Source organism: Pyxicephalus adspersus, chromosome 1, assembly GCF_032062135.1.
Source record: "Pyxicephalus adspersus chromosome 1, UCB_Pads_2.0, whole genome shotgun sequence".
NCBI classification, from domain to species: domain Eukaryota; kingdom Metazoa; phylum Chordata; class Amphibia; order Anura; family Pyxicephalidae; genus Pyxicephalus; species Pyxicephalus adspersus.
Genome location: NC_092858.1, coordinates 5010981 through 5035094, shown reverse-complemented (window position 1 = coordinate 5035094; position 24114 = coordinate 5010981). Strand labels below are relative to the sequence as shown.

The 24114-nt window shown below is 39.8% G+C and overlaps 1 protein-coding gene across 1 annotated transcript in view; it reads left to right on the top strand.

The window, feature by feature from the left end:
• C2CD3 (C2 domain containing 3 centriole elongation regulator) overlaps window positions 1-24114 on the top strand; it is a 35686-nt gene that overhangs the window by 7273 nt on the left and 4299 nt on the right. The window contains exons 9-28 of the mRNA XM_072401232.1: window positions 37-168; window positions 1560-1982; window positions 2466-2617; window positions 3375-3615; window positions 4490-4664; window positions 7462-7645; window positions 8387-8559; window positions 8922-9045; window positions 9410-9678; window positions 10561-10647; window positions 12055-12669; window positions 13343-13675; window positions 14466-14604; window positions 14990-15054; window positions 15466-15674; window positions 16423-16523; window positions 17523-17681; window positions 18167-18381; window positions 20975-21962; window positions 22456-22561. Of these exons, the coding sequence (XP_072257333.1) occupies window positions 37-168; window positions 1560-1982; window positions 2466-2617; window positions 3375-3615; window positions 4490-4664; window positions 7462-7645; window positions 8387-8559; window positions 8922-9045; window positions 9410-9678; window positions 10561-10647; window positions 12055-12669; window positions 13343-13675; window positions 14466-14604; window positions 14990-15054; window positions 15466-15674; window positions 16423-16523; window positions 17523-17681; window positions 18167-18381; window positions 20975-21962; window positions 22456-22561 (4890 nt within the window). The remainder of the gene's footprint in view (window positions 1-36; window positions 169-1559; window positions 1983-2465; window positions 2618-3374; window positions 3616-4489; window positions 4665-7461; window positions 7646-8386; window positions 8560-8921; window positions 9046-9409; window positions 9679-10560; window positions 10648-12054; window positions 12670-13342; window positions 13676-14465; window positions 14605-14989; window positions 15055-15465; window positions 15675-16422; window positions 16524-17522; window positions 17682-18166; window positions 18382-20974; window positions 21963-22455; window positions 22562-24114) is intronic.

Sequence of the window (24114 nt, the reverse complement as noted above, 5' to 3'; positions counted from 1 at the left end):
TGTTATCTTTAACAGTTGTAGTATTCTTATTTTTAGCCTTCTATACTTGGTTCTGCTGTGTTCTGTCTACGTGATGTTCTCCAGTCTAAGGACCTTTCTGTATCCCGCTCGCTTCCAATTCACAGCCTGGGGGAAGGACAAGAGATGGAGGACGTAGGGCCTCTTACGGTAAAGTCTACTTCATTATACCTATTAAAGAAATGATTTCCTGCTGATAGTTTAGTTTGTTGGTAATCTGAGATTTAAGTGGCGTACAAACAGGAGACATTGGGCAGTGCTGATGCAATGACTTCTGGGTAAATTCTTTTTTTGCCCAGCAGGCTTATAAGCAAGTGCCCCACCAATATACTATTTAAAACAAAAATGTAATCTTCGGCAGTTTATCAGTCTTTAGAATTGGGAACAAGATTGTTTTTATTTTATGTTTTTTTTTTCTTTATGATAGCCAGATACCCTCATTATATTTTATAAGGAAAGGCTTACTAACACATATTTGGACATTGCCATAGAGCAGAACTATACTTTGTAAAAGAATAGGAATGCAATAGGCAAGCAATAGGTTCACTTTACTGTTCTCATCACTGCCATATGTTAATCTTTAGGGCCTTACAACCACTGTATTTAGCTAGTAGGGACATGGAAAATACCCTATACTTCCAAAAATGGATGAGCACATCACTTATCTGAATATATAGGATTTTCCTATTCTTTCTATTCTGCGATTGATTGAATAAAACGGCTAGAGAGAATAAGGACAAGAAGTGTGTTGGGGTGGGCATTGAAGGAAAAATACAATATAATACAAAATACACTTATTCATCCCCTTACCCTGACCTGAACCCACCCTTCCATGCTGTTGATTCATACTTGACAAGAACTAAAGGGCTATAAATCTGCAATTCATTTTTTTCTGATGGCCACTAGTCGTCTTCCTTGCCTGGGCATTAGAGCCACATAGACTTCCATTAAGCTGTTCTATATTCCTCACCAGACTCGACATAGAAATATGATATTCTAATATGCAGGTGCAAGCAAGGAAGCCAACTAGTGGCTTCTGATATAAACTAACTGTAGTATCGTGACTGTTATGTTCTTAGTACAGTATTTGCAAAGGAGACAGAGGGTTAATTTGGGCAGGTTAGTCTAATAGTTGTTAGAGGAGGAAAACCAGCATTTTGTGTTAAAGTGTACTTATTGTTTAGGCACATTGCATTGTATCATCATCCATATATATTTATTATCATCTTTTATTCATCTTGTGACAACTAATTTGGTAGCAGTTTTCCTTGGGGTTGACATTTAGTAGAGTAAAGCTTACATTATAAATCCAAAACTGGTAATGTATATTCCGAAACACTGCAGGATTGTATGATACAAACATGAGAATTTATTATTTTAATAGACATTTCTGTTCAGAGGTTTTTTTGCTTTTTTTGGTATTGCTTTTTTTCTGTTTTGCTAAGCATCTTCCACCAGTTTTTGTGGTCTGTTGCAGCATATTGGTAATGATTGTGCTTTTTGTTGACATTTTATGTCTTATATGTTACTTCTATGTTCAGGTCTCTGTGGATATTGCTGGAGAAAGCCAAGACTTCTCCAGTGTCCCCGAGAAGCCATCTGATGCAGCACAGGAGGCCTTGTCCTCTTCTGTCAGACAAAGTGTCAGAATAGCAACCCCTGTACACCCATCAGATAAGGAGTCCTCGCCTGAGTCCCTCACCTCCACCCATCCACTGGTCACACCAGCTTCCTATCACATTCCCAGAGAGGAACCCCAACCAGCCTTGTCCCAAGAGACAGCCGAGGAGAATGGATTATTACTGCATGTGGTGCTCATGGTGCCAGAAGGGATGGGACTGATCCAGGGTGCAGATTCTGCTACGTGTAACTCCTACCTCAACTGCAAACTCTTCCACAGTCAAGAGGCCGCACGCTCCAATGTCATATGGGGCAACAGCAAGCCTGCATACAACTTCTCCCAGGTGAGGTTTAACTCTCAGCTCTCAAGAGGTTAGTCCCTCCAAAAGATGTCTTTTAATTATTTGTCTTGAATTCTTCAAAAGTTAAATCTCACTGATTTAAATCCTGGCTCCTTTCCTTCCGAACGTTGTTGTTTGGCTCCTCCTGTTATATTCTCCCTAAAGTCAAAAAAATTCACAGGACTTTGAAAACCCCTCATAATGGGTAAAACAGGTGTGCAGACTTAGGAACTCTACACAGGGATGGAGGGAACCCCTCATAATGGACATAGCGAGTGTACAGACCTGGAAACTAAGGGTAGAAATGGTGGAAACCTCTTATAATGCACACCAGGGAAAGCAGCGGAGATGCAATGGGAACTCCTCTGTCTCTCAATCATGCCAGAGTTACAGTATCTTTTCTCTTGGTTCCTTAGATTTTTCAACAATGTGGGGAAATAATATAGGTATTTCTCAGGCTGATTTGTCCCACTATTTCTCTTACAGGTTGCTCCTGTGACTCTGACAAGCCGACTGCTAGAAAGAATGAAGAACAATGTTATGGTTATTGAAGTGTGGGGCAAAGTGCCCAGCCCAGGATCTGACCAGCTTATGGGTCTTGTCAAGCTACCTCTGCACCAGTTTTATATGTCCTTCAGGTAAAACCAGAATGACATGAATGCTCTTTGCTATAGGTATTGGGCCTGATTTATAAAAGGTCTCCAAGACTGGAGAAAATTTACTGTTATGGAAGAACCTTGGTGATCCTGCAATCCTGGAATGGATTTTAATAGGAATCATTTGCTATTAGTTGGCAAATGTTTTTAGTCCTGGATCAGATCCATTCCAGGATTGCTGGATCGCGGAGGTTTTCCTATGATAGTCTTTATTCTTCCACAGAGGAATATCCAATTAAAATGAATGGGGATTTTTCCGAAGAGTTTTAGATTTTGCCTCTAAGGCTGGTATAGATATTTCTCTTCACTTTATTCTGTTTTTCATTCTTTTGTAAAGCCACGTTACTCATTGTTGGCCGCAGTGATAACTCATTGCAATGATGGGCCAATAGAAAAGTAGCTGATCCAGGGGCATGTTTTATCTATAAGAGATGCTTAAGATTTGAAGGAGTCCTCTAGGTTTCCCAGTGAGCTTTGCAGAAAAGCTAAATTATTAATAATAATATTTTTGATGAAAAAACATGATACTGTTCCTATTATGACAACTCACATTTATGGTTTGCATCTAAAGTTAGAATTCTTTATTCCATTATTCTGGAAGAAAAAAATATAAGCGTTTGGTCTAACGTGTCTGTGTTGTACAACCAGTGTATGTGGTTAAAGGTGCACTGGGTAGCATACATACAATCTTTGATGTTTATTGATTTGTGTTCTAACTTTTTATTTTGTCTTTTTGTAGCGACAAAAAAATTTGCCGTCTTTTACTCCAGGCGCAGTATCCAGTTGTTGCCGTCGACAGCTTTGTGCCAATTGTTGATGTCTTCAGCGGAATCGAGCGGGGAAGACTCAAAGTGCTGCTTGCCATGGGGTCAGGTGACCAAGTTGTGGCACTTCAGAGGTTAAAGAACGATGAGGGGAATTCATTAGCCACTCTCCCTAGACCAGCACATTTCTTGGATCCTCCACAGCCAACCACAGAGGTACAGAGCAGAGCAGTAACTTCTATCTTCATAGCACCTAAAGACATAGCATTTAACCAAAAAAGTGTGGGGTAAACCAAGCAGGCTCTACACTTCCACTACAATTATAAACATTTAAAAATGGTAAAGAGGACAAAGATTCAGCACTATTTTAATAAAATTATAATTTATTCACTTGCACCCCTTGGGTTTTTAGCTTGACTTGCAGGCTGTTTGAAACTGTTCCTCCCCTTTTGGGCTATAATTATTGTTTATGACCTATTAACTTTTTTACATCATTTTATTCTATTTCTTGGTGTGGGCTTCACACTGGTTGGTGGATAAGAGTGGTTTGAGGGAGCAATTTGGGGGCTATTTATTGCCATAGTGTTTTTCTTATTCCCCTTTGGAAAAGGAGAGTATGCCCCAATGAAACATTGGATGTGTAATAAACTAAGATTAGAATTCCCCTCACTTAGTACAAATTTCCTAGCTAAAAATAGACTAACAATATAGAACAGACCAAGATAGTGACACCCTTAAAATTCAAGTAATACGTTCGCTGCCAAGCCCAAAATAAAAAGCTGGGTTTTTTTGCGGCAAAAAATGACTTGTATTTATCGTTCAAATAATAACTAATAATAATAAAAAAAATAATAAGGTGCAAATCACAATAATACAACTTGATGAGTATCAAATAAAAGGCAGTCCTATGTGAAAAACACTGGGGGTAATGCCTGTAGACAATAATGATGTATATGGCTATAATGATAGAATAATGGTTAAATGGCTACTGTAAGCAAAGCAATATGTCTCAATCCCGAATCCTGAATCTTTCAGATCCATAGTTGTACATCAGTTTTGTAATATTATCTGTGACCTGTCCTCTTTCCAGGTGTCTAGAGTTGCAGAGAGTGAAGTTGATCATGTGTTTGACATCCACGTAGAGAACGTGAAGGGCCTGACACCTCTGCAGTCCACCGTGTGGGGAGAAACTGACTGCTATGTGCAGTATTATTTTCCTGTGCAGACCCCAGTCACCGGTCTAGAAGCTGAACTACCAGAGAGAAGTATGTGTGTTGACTGAAATCTTAATTCTTGTACCTTCTAACAAAGGGAACTTAAAGCTAACCTGTCATTACAGTGAAAACCCCAAACCCACCTTTCTGCTCTGTACTAGAGCTAAACCTACTCACTGCTCCACTTCTTGCTATTGCAATCCCTGATGCTGCAATTACACTGGCAGGTGTCATTGCTGTGGTTTTGTTCTTTTTTTTTCCCAGTGACAGAATTTAAACTGGTTAATAGGGAGAAACTAATCTAAGGGGAACTTAGCTTAAGTAATGGGTAGGTTTGGGTTCTTATTTTACTGTCATAATGTGTTTCTTTAACATGGATATAAAAATTACTGTAACTATCCCATTTGTTGCTGCAATAACTCTTCAATTTTACTGTGAGAGTTCTTCAATTTTACAATTCAATTTTACTGTGGTTTTATGAAAAGTAATGGCTCTGATTGGCTGCCTCTGTGTGACATGTGTAACTATTTGCACGGTTACTAGCCATCCTTTTTACAGCACTGGGCTTAAAGACCTAAAATAGATTTTTGACTGAAAGCCTGCCCTAATTTGAAATCTGCATACTAGGAAGACTAAGTTGTTTGCATACTTCTGTTAGGCTACATACACACATCAGATGATTCTCGTTCGATACGAGCCTCAGGGCATCTGAAGTCTTTCATGCTCCTGTCCTGGCAGATCCACAGAAGACGGAAGACGAACGACCACAATGGAAGTGAAGGAGGGTTCCACGCGCTCGTTCTCTTCCCTCTCCATAGAACAAAACGGCATTCATCTTGCGGTCTTTTGTCCTTTCCAAAGACCAAATTCTAATATGTGTATATAGCCTCAAGGTGCATCTCCTGGTGTGGCTGATAAATTTTCATTGAACAATGGGTAGGCCTTAGGCTACGTGCACACGTCAGATAATTCTCATTCAATAATCGTCTCAGGGCTGATATAGGATGAGAATCTGGTGGATCCACATACGATCGTAATGAAAGTGAAAGAGAGAGAGCGAGGCGAGGTGCCGCTCCGTCGTTCTCCCCTCTCCAGCTCTGTATGTACAGAGCACGTTCAGTCTTTTGTCGTCGTAAAGGATCGTGAAAGATCCTTTTCAATGACAATTATTGCACGTGTGTGCCCAGCCTTAGCCTTTGTCTATCACTATGATGGGCTGCTTTATTGACCAGTCTGAATGTGCAGACATGTATTGAGATCAGAAAGTGCTGAAATACTGCCGTTTAGGAGCAGCTGGAAATTTAAATGTAACTGCAGGGTTCGGGAGTCTACCTATTCTATCTGTTTTTAATATTATATCAGTGTTTAACTGAACTTGCAAAAATGAAGCTTCTGAGATTTTAGGTGCAAGTTCTTCTTCTCCTGAATTTATTATCAAGTAGTCATTTGATTTTGCATTAGGTTTTCTGCGTCTCATTAACCAGTCCCTATTCTAAAAAAAGCATTCTGAATTTAGTTCTTCACAAATTGCATAAAAATTATGTTTCACCTTTAAAAACTGTCTCAGATCCTGTCCTAAGCCGCAATGCTTTCAGCACAACATCAGCTCTTGTATTTACTCCATTACAGGCACTGAACCAACTAAGCTCCTAAACACATTCCTTCTATATTTAATTAACATGCATCAGTCCAGAAGGGACAAGTACAAATGGTCACTCACCATACAACTAACCAATGCAGCTTTAACCTGCATACCAACATTGTGGATAAACACAGTCACTCTTTGTTCACGTCTACCTATTTTCTCACTGGTCACCCTCCTATCCTAGTAAACTTCCCTGATTCCCACAACAAACAATACAAGGTTTCCCAGCACACTTACCCCAGCCTGCAAGAAAACAAACATAGTCTCAACTATTTATGTTGAAAACAGAGGTTTTAGTTGTATACAAATGTAAATGTGTTGCAAATGTATGAGGACGCCATGATGCTTTATCTAGGCCTCTCTGTAAAATTGTAGTCCCTAACTACCCAATTTTTTAAAAAAGAACATATATAGCAATAAATAGATTGGAATCAATGCGCCTGGAGGCCGCCCATTCCTCCTTAAGAACCCGTAGAATGGTATGACTGTTTACATGTGGTTGCCATTTTGGTTTTGCTCAGCAGATTCGCCTTTCTATCTACCTACTCACCCTTTTCTTACTAAACACTTTCACACTTATTGTCTTTTTTTTCAATCTCACACTTCTTCTTCAACACACTACATCCCACAAGCCCACTTTATTCCATTTTATCTAACCACACAGATAACACACCAAACAAAGAATTTCCGCAATAAAGACATTTATTATCCATATTTTAACCTGCACTCATTGATTTTACTTACCTTGTTATATTCAAAGCAATTGAAAAAAAGACTAGTTCTTGAACATGAGATTAGTGTGCAGGTGACAATTTCTATAATAAACATGAATCTATATGATGGACATTTGTGTATATTTATAAACAGTTTGAATAGAGATTTATTAAAACAAAGGGCTTGTTTGATCAACCTGTGCCAACTGAAATGGGTGAATGTACTTTGTGTACTTAATGTACATTTATTGTGAATGAAAATAAACACAGCACCACCTATTACAGACTTCCTGCTATTGAACAAATGTATCTGTACATTCAATCATGTCTACTAAATTTCTTTTATCTACATTCGTCATCTCTATATATCTTCTAAGTGCAGTTATCTGCATGGAGCGATGAAACAAGCACTTGGTTGAGCAAACCAATATGGCAATTGTTTATAAATGTACAATATAATGCATACCCTTTGCCTTTCTTTGTATTTCAGGTATCAGTCTGAAGCCAGTGCGGACAGCCACCACCCTGTGTGTACCCGATCCTGCTTTTAATGATCGGCAGAGCCATATCCTGGTAGCGCCATCGGACACCCCTGTGCAAAGGCTGCTGCTCAGTGCTTACTCTATGCAGGGTCTCTCTGGAGGAGGAGGAGTGACGTTTGAAATTTGGTGTCGGTAAGTTTGGTGTCAACCAATTTCCAAATCATCGCAGACTCTCAGCTTCAAGAGCTGAATGACTAAGTAGCATTAAAAAGTACTTTTAGCTATCATGTAGCCCCCCAACCTCTTAGAAGACCCACTGCTCTTTCTGGTCAATATTGTGAGGAGGGTGGCCCTCAGTGTCCTCAATCACAATGCAGAATTGCTTGTCCTGCATTTTTTCACATCACATCTGAGCCTGTGACCATTAGCACAGAGGAGAAAGCGTTAAGGTAAGTATATTTAAGATAAGTTTATTTACCCTAGAGTTCATCCTTAAAATATTCCCGTTAGGCCATTTTGGTGAAGTTATAGGTGAATTAATACATAGTAAGTCAGTTTGAAAAAAGATGAAAGTCCATCAAATTCAACCACTAGGGAAATAAACATATCCCAGGAATGAAACCATATGGACAATAGTTGATCCATAAGAAGGCAACAAAAAAAACCCTGGTACAATTTGCTTCAACTGGGGAAAAATTCCTTCCTGATTCTGACGTTCCCTGGATCAACAGTCTCTGTTCTCTCTACTTTAAAGCTTTAATACCCAGATATACTCTGTGCTTCTAGAAAAGCATTCCACTTTTTTCTAAAGCAATCTATAGAACTTGCTGAAACTACCTCCTGATTCTTTATGGCTCTTTTATTTCTGAAACTCATCATAAATACAGAGGTTTTTTTGAAAAAGGCCACAATTTATATTTCTGTTCCCTTCAGATACTATTATCCCAATGTCAGGGACCAGATGGTTGCTAAAGGTGCGCTTCCATTATCTCGTCTGTGTGCTATGGTGACAATGCACCATCGAGAGGAAGTAGGGATCCAGGCATTCTGTCTGCCGCTTACACTGAGAAGTGAAGACGCAACCGAAACTCATCCTCCATCTTCTGGTAACTATACCTTCTAGTTTTGTATCTTTTTACCTTAATATGATCTAGTAGTAGTCAACCCACATCCTTATGAGGGGGGCTGATCTGGTTATAAATTAAAGTACAGTATCTGTGTATTCATCAAGCAGAGCCTACCTTGGATCCTAGCTCCTAGGCTCCAGGCTGCCCATGGGGTTTTAACAATAGTGCCACTTCTGACACTTCACCCCCACAATGCACTGCTTTCAAATGTAGGTCAGTGTGATTTGATAAACACCTGTTAAAGCAATGTTGACTGTTTCTCTCTCATAATAATTTATCCTTATAGATACAATGCTGATTATTTTACTACTACTTACTGCTTATTATTACTGTAATTTCAGGTTTACTAAATGTAAATGTGACCTATAGAAGATCAGTCAGAAACCCAGTGGGCATATTGGCTACACGTATGGCCTCCATATCTGTTCAGATCCATAGAGCCACCGGGCTCCAAGCCGCTGCCAGGTACAACTGCCCTTTCTGTGTGTGTATGCAGCAAAGAACGATGCCTAAATGCATATTTAAACTGTCAGAGTATAGGTTGTTTTTTTCTGCTATCCTTTCAGTCTAGACAACCCTATTAGAAGCCATAGCCAGCTCCTCAGCCTTCTGTTGCAGCACCACTTAATCAAGAACACTACTGATTGTACAGTACATGAGCAGTAATAGACCCTCTAAGTCTTTTGTCAGAATTTGCAGGAATATTGGCTAAGGAAAGTTGCTACAGGAGCCCTTAAAAGATAAAAAAAAGCAGCAAATTATTTCCAGATCTGCATTATCCCTTGTGGTTAAACAATTTAATTACATTATAATTATTTATTTCTCTTAGAACACTGGCTGAACAAGACCCATCATTTCAGTATAGTGCAGACGTCGGAGTGAATGCCTTTGTTGTCATTCGCCCATCATTCTTACCAGAAATGGAAAGTCGCAGCACTCGTACCGTGGCTCGCAGCTTCTGCCCGGAGTTTGACCATCATTCAGAGTTCCCCTGTAATGTTGTGATTCAGAGGAGCAGCGGAGAGGCATGTAGCCTAGCAGAGATCCTTCATTTCTCTGAGATTGTGCTGTCCATTCACCACCAAAGTGTCACATCTGGTAAATGATGTATTCATAGCTGTCTCTGTCACCTTTGTGATGTTGCTAACTCACCTAGTGTTATAGTGTTATCTTTCCGTAAAAGCAGGTGAATGCAACATTTAATCATTGCTGTCACAAAACTAATTTTGCTTATTAAAGGGGTCACTGTAAAAAAAAAAGTAAGAAAGTGAGTGATTACTTACTTGTACCACCCAATCCATTCTGATAAAGAATCCCCAGTCTATAATCTTGTCTAGTGGAAGTCAGTTTACTGAATGCTGGGTGGGATAGGGAGATCTACTCTACTAGAAGTGTTGGTTTTGAAATTGGACTTCAGCCAGATATATTGCTTCAAGGGAGTGACATTTGGCAGCTGAAGATTTTGGTATTCTTTACAGTTTGGTGTCAGATTTGCATTAAAGGATTACTTCACCTTCACACAAAGTACAATTATCCAGTTTTCCTACCTTCAATGATACATTTTCCTACTCTCCGTCTATTGTGATCCTGGCGACTCCTTCTCATTGTTTATATCCATCAGGGCTTGCTCATTGAAGCCTTTTAGCCCTCAATGGAGTAGGTAGGATTTGCAAAGTTAGGTTCAGTCTACCCACTCTATAAAAGTCTATGGGGCTCTACTAAGCAGACACTAATTAATGTTAGCAATAGCAAGAAGCCCTGGCCACTGAAGTCATGGTAAGCATTTTTCTATGGAGAGTGGTTTACTTTATATCAGGGTGGGGGGATCACAGGATAACTAATTTGTAAAGTAAAGTTACTGCATTTAATGTAGGATAACAAACTTTCTTTTGTTTTTCATTATTATTTTATACCTGTGTTGTTTGCCTATGCCCTGAGAGGCACCTTATCTTTTGGTTATAATTTTTTTTTTGCCTTTAGTTGGTGCTGGCAAAAATCATCCAAACTGTGATCACCAACTGGGTGTGGTGCGAATTCCAGCTAGAGATCTGCTCAGCAAAAGATCAGGTAATTGTGCTATTTTGCAACCCAGAACACAAAGTAAGTAGCTTAGTGATGTTTTTAGAAAGAGAGGTACCCGTATTTCAAAAGGGGATGCAGTAAGTGAGTGAGCTTAGACAAAAGTCAGTATTTACATACCACATTCACCTCACTAACCAGTAGTAAGAAACATGAAGCATAAGCAGGCAGTCCAGAACAAGCAAACATGGTTAGTATTTCTCCTGCAGGGTTCTCTGCAGGAAATCAGATGCAATGTGCAGGAATTTTTAGATTACTACTCTTTCTGTTCCCCAATTACAGTAGCAGTCCATGGGCTCTGTTTATAAAACAGGGATTCTTCCAGGTCGATATGTTTCAGTGGCAGTAATTGATTCCCACCAGGGAAAGTATGAAGGAATGTCAGATTCCAGATTTTATAATTAGAGTCCACAGTGTCTAGATTGCTACCAAGGAGACACACAACAACTGCAGAGCCCAGATGATAATTCAGCCATGTGTACCCTGGCTTTACAACCATAAACACATGCACTTTGCATGGTTATGTACCAATACGAAAAAAAAAAACTTCAGCTGTCGAAATCACAAAATTATTGAATTAATCAAAATTATTCTGTCTGAGGATATAAGCTTTTAACACTTTATTTGTTACATTTAAGTTTTAGTAAACACAAAAGCTATTTCATATGAGAGAAAGCATTTTTTTTTTTTTGCTCCCAGTATTGCAGTGAATAGAAAATTTTGACCCTGCTAGTTATTTGCATTTTCTGCTTGCTTATCAAATATTTAAAAATGGCAGAACAACTCCTATTTACTTTGAGTTCACTCTGTTTACATATGCTGTGTCTTTGATCAGAAGCAGTTCTTCTGCACACAGTCTCAGCTGTTAATAACGTGATATAATAAGTGGGGAAAACACATTAGAGAAGAATCTCAAACACCCCAAAGTATCACATTCTCATTTTTTTCAGACCTATGCGTTATCAGTTATATGATATAAGCATAGCCTAGAGTGGACAATTTTAGGCTCTTAATATTTTAATATATTACTAGTTATTATTATTATTATTATTATTAAACAGGATTTATATAGCGCCAACATATTATGCAGCGCTGTACATTAAATAGGGATTGCAAATGACATGAATAATACAGACATTGATACAGGAGGAAAGGACCCTGCCCGGAAGAGCTTACAATCTAGTAGAAATAATACTATTATTAATACTATTACAGTATTATAAAACTGAAATGATGATCTTGGTATTGGGGCTTCTAACAACCAAGTTTTAAGGTAGATCAACTTAATTCTCAGATCATTCCAGATGTCCCCTTGTGCAGTTCCTCCCTTTTTTTCCCTTGATTTTTGATGCTTCCAGGTAATAATTTTTTTTGCTGCCTCTTTTTTTTTACTAGGAATATCCGGCTGGTACCCAGTAATGGGACCCGAGGATCGCACACTCCCTGGAATGGCAGGAGTCTTAAACAACGTAGTTGGGGGTCTGGAGCTTTCAGTCAATTTTGCTCACCATTCAGACAGAGATCGAGTCCTAGAGGTGGCTCGAGGCTTAGGATGGAATGACGTGGAGGAAGAAGTGAATGGAAGTGTTGGTGATGCTTGGGAAAAGGAAGACTTGGTAAATCTATCTGTAACGGTTCCTAAAATCTGGCTTCCAGTTCACTGTCTCTTGCTGGCCGGACACAAACACATCCACAAGAACACTTACTGCTATTTACGGTACAAGCTCTACGATAGAGATGCAGTCTGCTCCCACTTGAGAAAACCAGTCTTATCTGAAGATGGCCAACAGGCTACCATAGTGTTTGAGCAAACCAGGAGTATAGAACTGATGAAGCATCAGCCATTGATTTGGTACCTGCGAGAAGAGAAGTTGGAAATCCAGATATGGCGCTCCTATGGCAAGGACACCAGCGGCCCAAGACCTCAAGATACTGACCGCCTGCTAGGCTGTGCTTATGTGGACATGACTACTCTGGCAGAAAACACCTGCCGGACCCTCTCTGTTAGCGGTAGGTCATATAGCAGAAGGTGTTTCCATTATTTGCCTCTGGATTCCTTTGAAATAGCCCACCCCAATGATGAGGGAGTTAGCAAGTTTCAACACCAGAATGTGTTCAGGCTTCTACAATCAGAACAGGGGCATTCTGCTTTTTTAACCAATGTCTAGCTCAATATAGGATATTTCTTCTTTATAAAACTCTACATTGCAACAGGCAGTAAAGTCTGGGTTACTATACAGGGATCAGTTTTTACACTTAGCATTGGCTGCCAGGGTGTCAAGTCACATCTTCCGGAGATAGAAAAGGAGAGAGAGGCTGTGATTTTGTTGCCTCTTGCAAACTCTGGCGATTGATTTGAACATTGAAGATGAAATAGAGCCTTCAGCTACAGAGGTCATAGCTAAAATAGTGTTTCTTTAGGATATGTGAATTAATCATCCATAAGGAGCTTTTTAGCTCTCAGAATACCAGCACAGTATTCATATGCTATGGCATACAGAGTGAGGATGGACATCCCTGGATACCCCCTGCCTGCAGCATAGTGCAAAGCAAGCTAAATAGGTCTAGTAAAAATGTGATGTTGCAGGCAGACTGTGGACATATACACAGATGTGTTTATACTCAAATGTATTTGAAACTAGTGTGTTTTGCATGTGAGTAACTATCTCTCCTTTATCTGCAGGTGTTTATCCTCTGTTTAAGCGAAATGTGCCTAACCTGCAGGGGGCAGCGGTGAGGGTTCATCTGTCCCTGAGCTCCGCTTATCATCCGTCAGCCACTGTCCAGTGCACCAGCTCTGCAGAGGATCAGAGTCTCTCCGAGGAGGAAGCAGCACAGGACATCTCTGTAGATGAGATCAGGAGTAAAGATGAGAGAAACAGAATCCAGAAATCCTCCCCGAGGGGTGATCATCATCCCCCTGTACTATCCGACAGTCAACCAGTCTGTGTGGATGTGGAAAACACATTTGATGTGAACATCGTGGTTGAACGTGCAATGCATCTCAGCCTGAAAGGTATGTGATCACACGAACATGTTTTACATAATAAAAGAAGCACAGCCATAAGCTGCATTTGTCAGCATTTGTTACCATTTAAATAAATACATACAAATACAATCCATTGCATTTTTCTATTTTCACATGATAAATGGTCATATCTGTGTGTTGCAGTCGCCATCCGTCTCGGTCAAAGGGATGGGAGAGCTCAGAGCTGTTACTTTGCAAAGGGCCCAATTCTAAAACCAAAAATCCCCCCAAAAGTTCCCTTGTCACTTCTTGTAAACACAATGTTATCTTGCATCTTTAACGTCTAACTTCTCCCATGTTATTAAATATGAAAATCAACCCCAGTTTATGTGTGTTTGTTTTCCTTTTTGTATCTAAATGTATCCAACACTGAGGTTGATATTGGAGTGCATGGATTTTCTGTTCTTCTGTAGTCCAGCCTGATTAGCAACCATGGCTCCCTTTTTAGATGCAGTGAAGTGAGGGATCATAGCCAACCAGGGATTAAAATGTCTTATTTGTAAGATTACCAGAAAAAAAAAGAAAACCAATGCAGCCACCTCATAAGGTGACTGGTAAAGGTCCAAAATATTACATTTTTTATTTTGTTTTATATATATTTTTATTCTATCCCTGAAGCTTCTGCCAAGGATGGGATGGCTCTTGTGACATTTTCCTGATTCAATTTACTTCCGTAACTTATAATAATGTAGCACTAAATTGAACAGTTCCATATCCTGCACTTTGTTAGATTCACCCATCTTTGCCTTTTCTAAAACATCCAATAATCTTCTTGCAGGAAGTCCACTTACTGAACGACAAGTATCTACACCCAGCTGCTGCGTATCATTTCCTGTTGCTGGTAGTGCAACCCCTGTAACTACCCCAGTCATAGAAAACACAGATTCCCCAACATGGAACTTTCAGCATCAGGCAAGGTAAAGTGGCCGGTTGTTTTATTTTCATTTCCATTATTATATTATGGAAATGTTAAGATCGTTATTCTTACTGATTAAAGCAAAACTGATGTAAACAAAAACCTTTCTATAGTTTTTATTAGCAGTGCTTCCTAAATTTCTGCATGCAACAATGTAAGTGTAAAGTGTATTTTACTCTCATCCCTGTGTAATTGTCCAGGAGATCAGATATTGCATTTTTTTCTCTGCCCTGTGTTCTGTGTAGTTTTGTTCATAAAAACTTAAGAAAAGCTTATTAAAGATTACCAAACATTCTTGCTGGACATGCTGCTGCTCTGCACTCATGAACAAGGACTAATTCTTTCTTTGGCTGTAGAAGATAAATGTCATCCCTTTCTTTCTGTAGACTGACCAAAGAACTTCTCCTGGACCCCCAGCAGACTTTAGTGTTTAAGGTGTGGCATAGATCAGGTGAGTAACAATGGAACAGTATCTTTCCCAATATTTATACACATTCCTGGCTGAGCTACTTTAAATTACAGTACAGTGAGGGTTAAAATACTTAAAGCGGAACTAAGCTCTAAAAGGAGCAGCCAAGAGCGTCCCAGGATGCATGGCTTTGGAATCCCGGGACACTTTGTGCTCCCATGCTGTCTTGATCGCCCCAGTGATCAAGAAAGAAAGTGGAGGTGCTGCACCCCTTTTTTTTCAATAAGGGCTTGTCTACCCTTACAAAAAGGTAACAAATTTGAGTTAAGGCCCCCTTAAAGAATGTTTGTAATCATATATAATATACACTTTCAGTTCCTAAATAAAATAGAAAGTAAAAGCAATCGCTGTTTTTTTCCTGTCCCTTACCATGTAATTCTTTGTGGTTTGCAGGTGATATGGAGCGAGTGCTGGGTTTCGCCTCTGTGGATCTCAGTCCTCTGCTTTCCGGGTTCCAGTCTGTATGTGGTTGGTATAATATTGGAGACTTCACTGGACAGTGCCAGGGGCAGATCAAAGTGTCCATTACCCCTCTGGAGAATATTGCCTATTTGAGAGAGAAGAGACAGACGAGAAGCTGTGCCACAAGTGTACAGTCTCAGGTGGGAACTCTTCCAGCTATTTCTTCCAGTGTAACAATTTCTGAAGTCACTCCAAACACAAAGAAAAAAATGACCTTACCAATCTTATACAGGATAAGAAGGAAGAGGGTAATTTTACCAAATGGGAACATCAGTAAAACCTTTCAAGTTCTTACACTACCACTTTATTCAAAGTCTCTAGGGCAGCCTTTTTCTTACTAGGGTTCTTTTAAAGATTGCTAATGGTTTAGCACAATGAGCAGGGTTGGATCGACCTCCTGATTGTGGCCTCATAGTTTTGGGACCAACACCATTTTGTAAAGCCAGAGACAGGCATTGACAGTATTGATAATGTTAGGTAATTGTTCCTAATGACTACTAATGCAAAAAGCATTCTTTCCACTGGCCCCCATGTATAGGGACACAAAAATGACCACCATGATAATGACTGTTTTTTTTCCCCTAGTAATCGGTGTAATTGGGATTCTTTAAACTGACCACCAGGTTAGGAGGGCCCTTCTGTCCTCTTGTCTTATACCACCAATATGGTATAGCTAAGGTCATGTGATATGTAGATAGAATAACTCAGTCCCCTGAGACTATAATCTATTTTAGGGTTCTTTCAAGGTTAACTGATACAGAAAACCGGTTCTATTATGTTTATAGAAATTTGACATATTAGTAACAACAATTTTAGAGATCAAATATAATTAAAAGTTACACTTCTGCTGTCGCTGTCACTGCAGGTTACATGTTCTTTCTTTTCTAGGTGACACCACACACCTCATTCCTGTATCAGCCGAGTCCCATTTTCAGCTTCCCTCTCCACCAGACAGGAAAGAAAGATGGCCTCATCAACCCTTCTGAAAGGTGGGAAGCACAATATCTTATATTGTATGCAGACTAACCTGCCATCTGTCAATACCAAGCTGGAGTTTTTAAGAAGGGTTGTCATGATGGAATTATTATTTTAATATGTAATAAGAAACAAAAAAAAAAGACCATTAGGTTTTTCAAACCGTAGCAATGTAATTCCTGTTTGCTACCTTTTATTCTGTTAAATCAATTGGATGATCTTGTCTGAAAATCTGTGTTTTTTTTTTGTTTTTTTTTTTATTCCACCACAGTTGAAGTAGGCAGGGCTCATGAGCTGAATATGATATCACAATTGTGTTGTAATTGAGGAAGGTCAGAGTATACTGGTCTTATTTTTTTTCAGTCTGTTTCCTAAACTTCTGTCATATCTGTAATAGTAGTCACATAGATGGGAGGTGAAATGATCAGATACCTAGACAGCTTTAAAAACTAGATTCTAACCCTTCCTTATGATACTGCCCCACTGATGACTTCTGATTTGAGGACTGGTGGGGAATTATTGCAGAAGTGGGGGATACACTGAGACGCTTGCACTGCAGGTCTTCTGGTGCAGCTTCCACTCCATCAATGAGATTGGTGAGCAGCACTGTAGTAACATCACAAGATCTCAATCCAAATCTGGTGACATGCAACAAGCAAGATCTTTGGATGATCTCACATTGCATATATGACTGTAAAGTTCACGGCACAGGTGTACTTGGGCAAAGGAAGGGACTATTTTTCAAGGGCATTTAAAGACAAAAAGATAAGACGTTTGTAAAAATACCAGTGCCTTGATGTCTCCTGCTTCAGTACATTGTAAAACCTATGATCTGTAATGAATCTGTACAAGTATTATTCTGCATTCTTGTTCTTAAGTTTAGAAGGTATTAGACCTATTGGTTTAGCCAGACAGGCAAAAAAACAAAACAAAAGGAGACATCAGTCACTGCAGCCTACAGTTAAAGCGTCCTTTTACAAGATATATACAATATTGTCATTTTTTTCTTTTAGGAGAGAAAACACTTTCCTTCCTGTTGGCAATGCAGAACAGTCTGGGACCATGGGACATTTCCTGGAATCAGTAAACCAGGCTGAACAGAACACACGCAGTGCAGAGCATGTAGATGTCCCATCGCAGTCTTCTGGCACATCTCTGCTGTCTGCGCTCAGGTGAGGAAATGTCCCCAAAAATCATGGTGCTGTCTTGGGTGCCTGCCGAACACCAGTTGAGCTGCAGATAATTGGTTTGGATTTTTGTATGTTTGTGCACAACATGAGAATCTCTTGGCCATTTGAGAATTGGGCATTGTAGGGCATTGTTAGAGGGATATAGGTGGTAAAGAAACTTTTGTTCCCAATAACATTGAATTGGAATGTTTGATTGGTTAGAACCTTTTCAAGAAATATCAGAAGTTTGTACAAATCTACATAATGCACAGAAGATTCCCTAAGAATAGGTCAAAACTTGGTGTGCCTGCAGAAAATCTAAGATCATTTAACTGCATGGCTGCAATATGTCCCTTTCTCATAAAACTGTATATGACCATACTGCGTAAAAATGTGTTGCAATGGCATAACCCTCACCCTGCTCTATCACAAGTGTTCTGCCTGTCCCATTTAACAAGTTTCTTATTTTGTTTTTTTTTTTATCCCAGCAAAAACCTTAGTGAACTGGATGACATTCAAAAATATTTTAACCAGAAGCTGTATAGAAGCATCTCAAGTACAGCGCCACCTGGAGGAGCCACAGAACAAATCACAGAGAAGAAGCCTCACATCCCCACTAGTTCTGAAGAGGAGGACATTGATGCTCAGTTTTTGCTGAAGAAATCTAGTTTGCTGGTTTCACAAGTCAGCAGTCTCATCTCTGGTAAGAAGTCCAATTTATTTTACAAAATAACCATTTTAGACAAACTGCTAAATACAATTATGAAGCCTGAATAGAGAAACTTCAAACATTTGTAAAGTATGCATATATTTTTAAAGCATTGATTTCCCCATGTGAAAAAAAGCATAAGGTTTGTTTTAATTCCCACACATCCAGCTATATTTATTTACCTTATACTTTGCTCTCTGCTTGCCCCCTTAAGGGTAAAGGGCACCTGTGCATTTTCGCTCCTGGTAGCCAGATCCTCAATCTGTAGTTTGTTTGTCTGTAGTTACAGTGTGACCCTTTTCTACAAAGCGGTAGAGGACTGAAACCCCCATCCCTCCCATCCTCTGAGCATCTGGTTGTGACTTATTACTTAGATCTGGACTGTTCTTTAAGGTGATGTGAACATGTAAAGATCTGAGTGACTTTGACAGGAGTTAGGTTGTGAAGCCTAGACAACTGGGTCAGAGCATCTCCAAAGCCACAGGTCTTGTAGAGTGGTCCTTAAATACTTTGGTTAGTACCTACTGAAATTGGCCCAAGGAAGGACAATGGTTTACTGATGATGGGGGTTATGGACACTCATTGATGTGTGTGGAGAGAGGAGGCCAGTCTGTCTGTCTGTATCAGTCCTACAGAGGAGCTAGTGTAGAATAAATTTCTAAAGTCCTTGGGGAAAAAAAGGTGTCCTAGTACACAATGCATCACAGCTTTGTGTATGGGGCTATATCCTAATAAGATTGCCCATAGTTACATATTAAGTCAGGTTGCAAAACAAGGCGTAAGTCCATCAAGTTCAACTACTAGGGAAATAAACATATCCCAGATAAAAAAAAACCCTATGGACATAGTTGATCCAGAGGAAGGTAAAAAAACCTGGTACAATTTGCAACAATGTGAAAAATCCTTCCCGATTGCCTCAGGTAATCGGATGTTCCCTGGATAAACAGTCACTGTTATCTTTACTTTAAAGCCTCAATACCCAGTTATATTCTGTGCTTCTAGAAATCATCCAGCTTTTTCTTAAAGCAATCTATAGAAGTTGCTGAAACTACTTCCTGAGGGAGCCGATTCCACATTTTCAAAGACCTTACAGTGAAGAATCCCTTCCTTATTGGAACTGTAACTTCTTTTCTTCCAGACACAAAGAGCGCCCCCTTGTGCTTTGTAATGATCTTAGAGAGTTCTCTATATGGACCGTTTATATATTTATACAGGGTGATCATATCCCCCTTATACGTCTTATCTCAAGGGAGAATAGATTCAGTTCAGCTAATCTATCCTCATAGCTGAGCTCCTCCATTCCTTTTATTAGTTTAGTTGCCCTTCTCTGCACTCTCTCCAATCCCGCAATGTCCTTTTTGTGAACTGGTGCCAAAACTGGACGGCATATTCCAGATGTGGTCTGACCAATGCTTTGTACAGGGGCAGAATTATGTCTCCATCTCTGCAGTCTATTCCTCTCTTACACAAGTCTAGCCCTCGCTTACTCTTATACAAGAATGCTAATCCCTATCCTCTGCTGAAGATGTCTAAAAAAATATTGAGCAACACAGTGTCAGAATTGGACTACCGATCAATGAAAGAAGGTGACCCTGTCTGATGAATCACATTTTTGCTTTGGATGGTGATGAATAGTTTAGGGAAGTATATACAGCTGGAGGGATCTGCAATCTTGCATGGACAGTGCATAGATTTACTTTATCTGCCACTTAAAACTTTAACTTTTTTTTGTAAAAAAAGACAAAACACACAAGTCTGGTATGCAGAATGATGAACGTGCTACTTCTTAGTTTATCATTTCCGATTCTTTGGTCGAATTCCTGTTCACTGGACGTAAGTGATCATCCCAATTCCCTGTCAGGAAAGCTAAGGTAGAGAAATGACTGCAGGAAGCTGCATTGCTAAACCAGGAAAATGAATTGCTAATCAAAAACTATGTGTGGGAAAAATGAATCTTAATCATATGTTTGGCTGTAGAGAATCCTTAGGCAGGTATAACAATAGCTTTATATAACTATGTGCATGGCAAGAAGACGTCTATGATCGCTTTTTGAAGGGGGAACCAATGAAAGTTTATGTCTTTGATTTGGTCAGAGTCAAAAGGGAGCAGATCATCTCAAGTCTATTTAACAAGTGGAATCTGTTTTAACCTTCTGTAAATAGACTCCATAACATCAGTTCTCCTATAGGCTGAGCTTTTAGAGACAATATTAAAGGCAAAATGACTGCGTCATGGTAAAAGGTCTTTCTGACTCTCCTGTACCCATCTTGTCTGCACTTTGGGAGCATGTGACCAGCTGTTTTGTGGCAGTACTGGTGTCCAGTAGCCAATGGCTGGACCCAAACACTGCCACATGACCAGTGTTTGGCATATGACACTATAGGAGTACCAGCATATTGAGTTTAGGTAGAAAGGGGGCATTTACAGAAACGTCATATTACCTTAAATAGGCTAAGTGACTGCGTTTTGTTTCTTTCTACCTCCAGATTTCATGTTTTCCAATTACTTGAAGAATAAATGATTTAATATTGAATAATAAATGTAAATGGTGTACTTATGTTTTTATTGGTGTTTGTTCTCTTCCAGGCCTCCAGGAGAAGCATACAGGTAGAGAAGTTGCTCCCAGCACAGTGGATGGTCGTGGAAGTCGTCAGCATCTAAGTGTTCCCGGATCAGAGGTCGTTGCCATTCATACATCAGAGAATACATGGCCAGTCATCCACAAGGAATTATCAGACAATCAGAAGGATTTTCACCATGTGGATTCACCGACATTCTCTGAATATGTATCCCCCTACAAGGAAAACAACATGGCAGATTTGTTAGGCTACCCTGAGGGGCAGGGCAGCTTTTTTGTTAACCATGAAGAGGAAGAATCAGAAGATGAGGTTCATAAGGAAAGTGACGAGGAATACGAGGAAAATGTCATCGAGCCAAGGACTCTTAATGAAGTCACTGCTTTAACAGACAGAACCAGTCCGTGGTCTAGTATGGTGTCGGAACCAGAACATGATCCACAGACAGACAAAGTGACTATAGAAGATGTTCTAATTAATGGAAATATTCTAGAGAAGCTCAGCCTTAAGTCTTCAGTCCTTCAGACTGACCAGAACAGTAACCCAAATACTGATAGATCAGGTGACATGGAGGACAAGTATCCGGAAATGACAGCTTACACTCAGGACAATGGGTCAGACACACAGAACCCAAGGATCTGGGTAGAGTCACAGAACTTTGATGCACTTGGTCAGGGTTTATCTGATCCCTCAGACAATGAGGAGGAGGACAGACTGAGGAGTGAGGAACTGGCTCTTGAAGTAACTCTGCTGCCTGGTGAGGTGTCGGCAAGTGGCAGTGAACCTGATTCTGAACCTGAGCATACCAATAATGAACCCGAGTTGCAAGACCTTGTTGTGGAACAAGAGGACACAGATGGAGAATCGAAGGATGATTTCAGGTCCGGGTATCCGTCACCATCTTCACATCCGGAGTCTTCTCGGAGAGATACCAGTCCTTCAGTGCAGAGTGTGGAGGAAGTGACAGAAACTACCGACATCCAGCACTTTCATCTCCTGTATCCTTACTATAATATACCAGGGGGTATTAGATCAGATTCTGCACCAACATTGTTTACACTTTAATATCCCCACCAGTCACACACACACTGGTATTATACATTTATATAGCTCTGACATATACCGCAGTGCTGTACAGAGAACACTAAGCCAGTCCTATCAGTCTCTGTACAGAGGAACTGACACTTTAATGTCCCCTCACAGTTGCATGCTATTATTATACATGCATATAGCTCTGACATATACCGCAGTGCTGTACAGAGAACACTGAGTCAGTCCCATCAGTCTCAGTACAGAGGAGCTGACACTCTAATGTCTATCCCCTCTTCACACTATTAGTATAAATTTATATGGCTCTGATGACTCACATTGCTTTTCAAAGAACACTGAGCCAGTCCCATCAGAAGAGTAGAACACTAGAAAATAGGTTCATTGCTTTTACTCCTAATTTGTCTGTCATGTTTAGACTTTCCTTAACAGCTTCCTGTCCAGATCTGATCCCATTAGTCTCCCGAATTTCTTCCTACCTCCTCAGCACTTAGAGGCCTCTATGAAGTTACTGAGCCAGTCGTCCCTCCCAGCATCCTCTGCTCAAAAGGTATTTACCCATCATCTAACATTTGCTACAGAGGTTTGGGTCCAATTACAGTTGTATCACCAAGTGTTCAATTTATAAATGTTTCCCCTTTTTATTTGCTCATAAAATTGGGTTATTTCATTTTCATTTCCTATTGTGACAGCTGTGCACTTTTGACAATTGGCCACTAGGTGGCAGAACGAGTCATTGTTTTAATAGGAGATCTGTAGAAAAATACAACCAGCGAATTTCATAGGAATTGACTGGGGGAATAATTTATAAATAGAGGCCCAAGTGTGCTTTCTAAAGAAAAGATATTGTAAGATATTGTGCACCTTTTTTGTTTTTGATGTACAATTTATTTGAAATGTATTTAGCTGATTAAGATAAAACTTCCTTTGGGCTTTACATTATGCAAGACAAGTATGCAACCAATAAAATCTTGTCATGCATTCTGCCTAGGCAGTGATGCTGGAAATTACATGTTAAAAAAGACAAAATCGGCAATGTCAGAGCTTCCTTATACAGATACACATGTGATTTCCATATTCCTCCACTAGGTGGCAGTCATTCTATTGGTTAATGATTCTCAATGGAAATTTCAAGTTAAAATAATGAATTACTATGGCCTGAAAAAAAGTGGAATGTTGGGGAAAATCAGATCACATGGATGGGGCATCAGGAAATGTTTTTAGTATTTAGTATCAATAGATTCAGTGTTTCAGAAGCTTTTTTTTTTAAATGAAATATTCAATTTATTTTGTAAACATTTCCTTCTTCATAGACCACCAGCTTCTGTCCGCAGTAGAAATCTTTGTTGCTCGGCTCTGTTGTAGTGAAGGGTCGTATGGTATAATACAGCCACTATTACGCCAGTCCATGCTTTCAACCGGTATAATGGGGATAAATTAATTCCTTGCCTTGCTTCACAATGGATACTGAATTAAAGGGGAACTAACCCCTGGTAAACTCACTTGTCCCTGTTCTGTTGCAGGGGCGAGGGTTCTGTGGAACACTAGGATCCCTTAGAGGTTGGTAGGGCTTCCTTGAGCAATGAGCAGTAAGACGTTACCACCGACAATCCTCCCAATAACCGGCAATGGAATTCTTCCCACTGACCACCACACTAATATACTGTGACCTGTGCATATAGTAAATATAGAAGGAGTTACTTGAAGTCCTGAAAGTTATTTCAAGGGTTCAAAAAAGTTTGAGAAAGGCTGGGCTAATGATAGGATCTCCTGCCAGGATCAATAGCTTTTATAACTGTTGTAGGAAAACTGCTGTGATAATGGCAGCGACAGATTGTATCACAAATTCCTTTTTTATTTTGTCCAATCTAAGGGGATCATGTCATTTGTATAGCAGCAGTCCTGTGTAAGGAAAGATCTTCACCCCCTTCCCCGGCTGCTATGTTATTACTGTATCCTGTAATGATGTACCAGCCGGCGGCACAGTTACTAGCAGAGGACACATCTGTCACACCTGGAAATGTTAAACAGCAGCTGCACAACATTGCTTAATGGCCCTGCAGGAAAAAATGTTTTTTCTTTACCTAGAAACAGGGCCCCTTA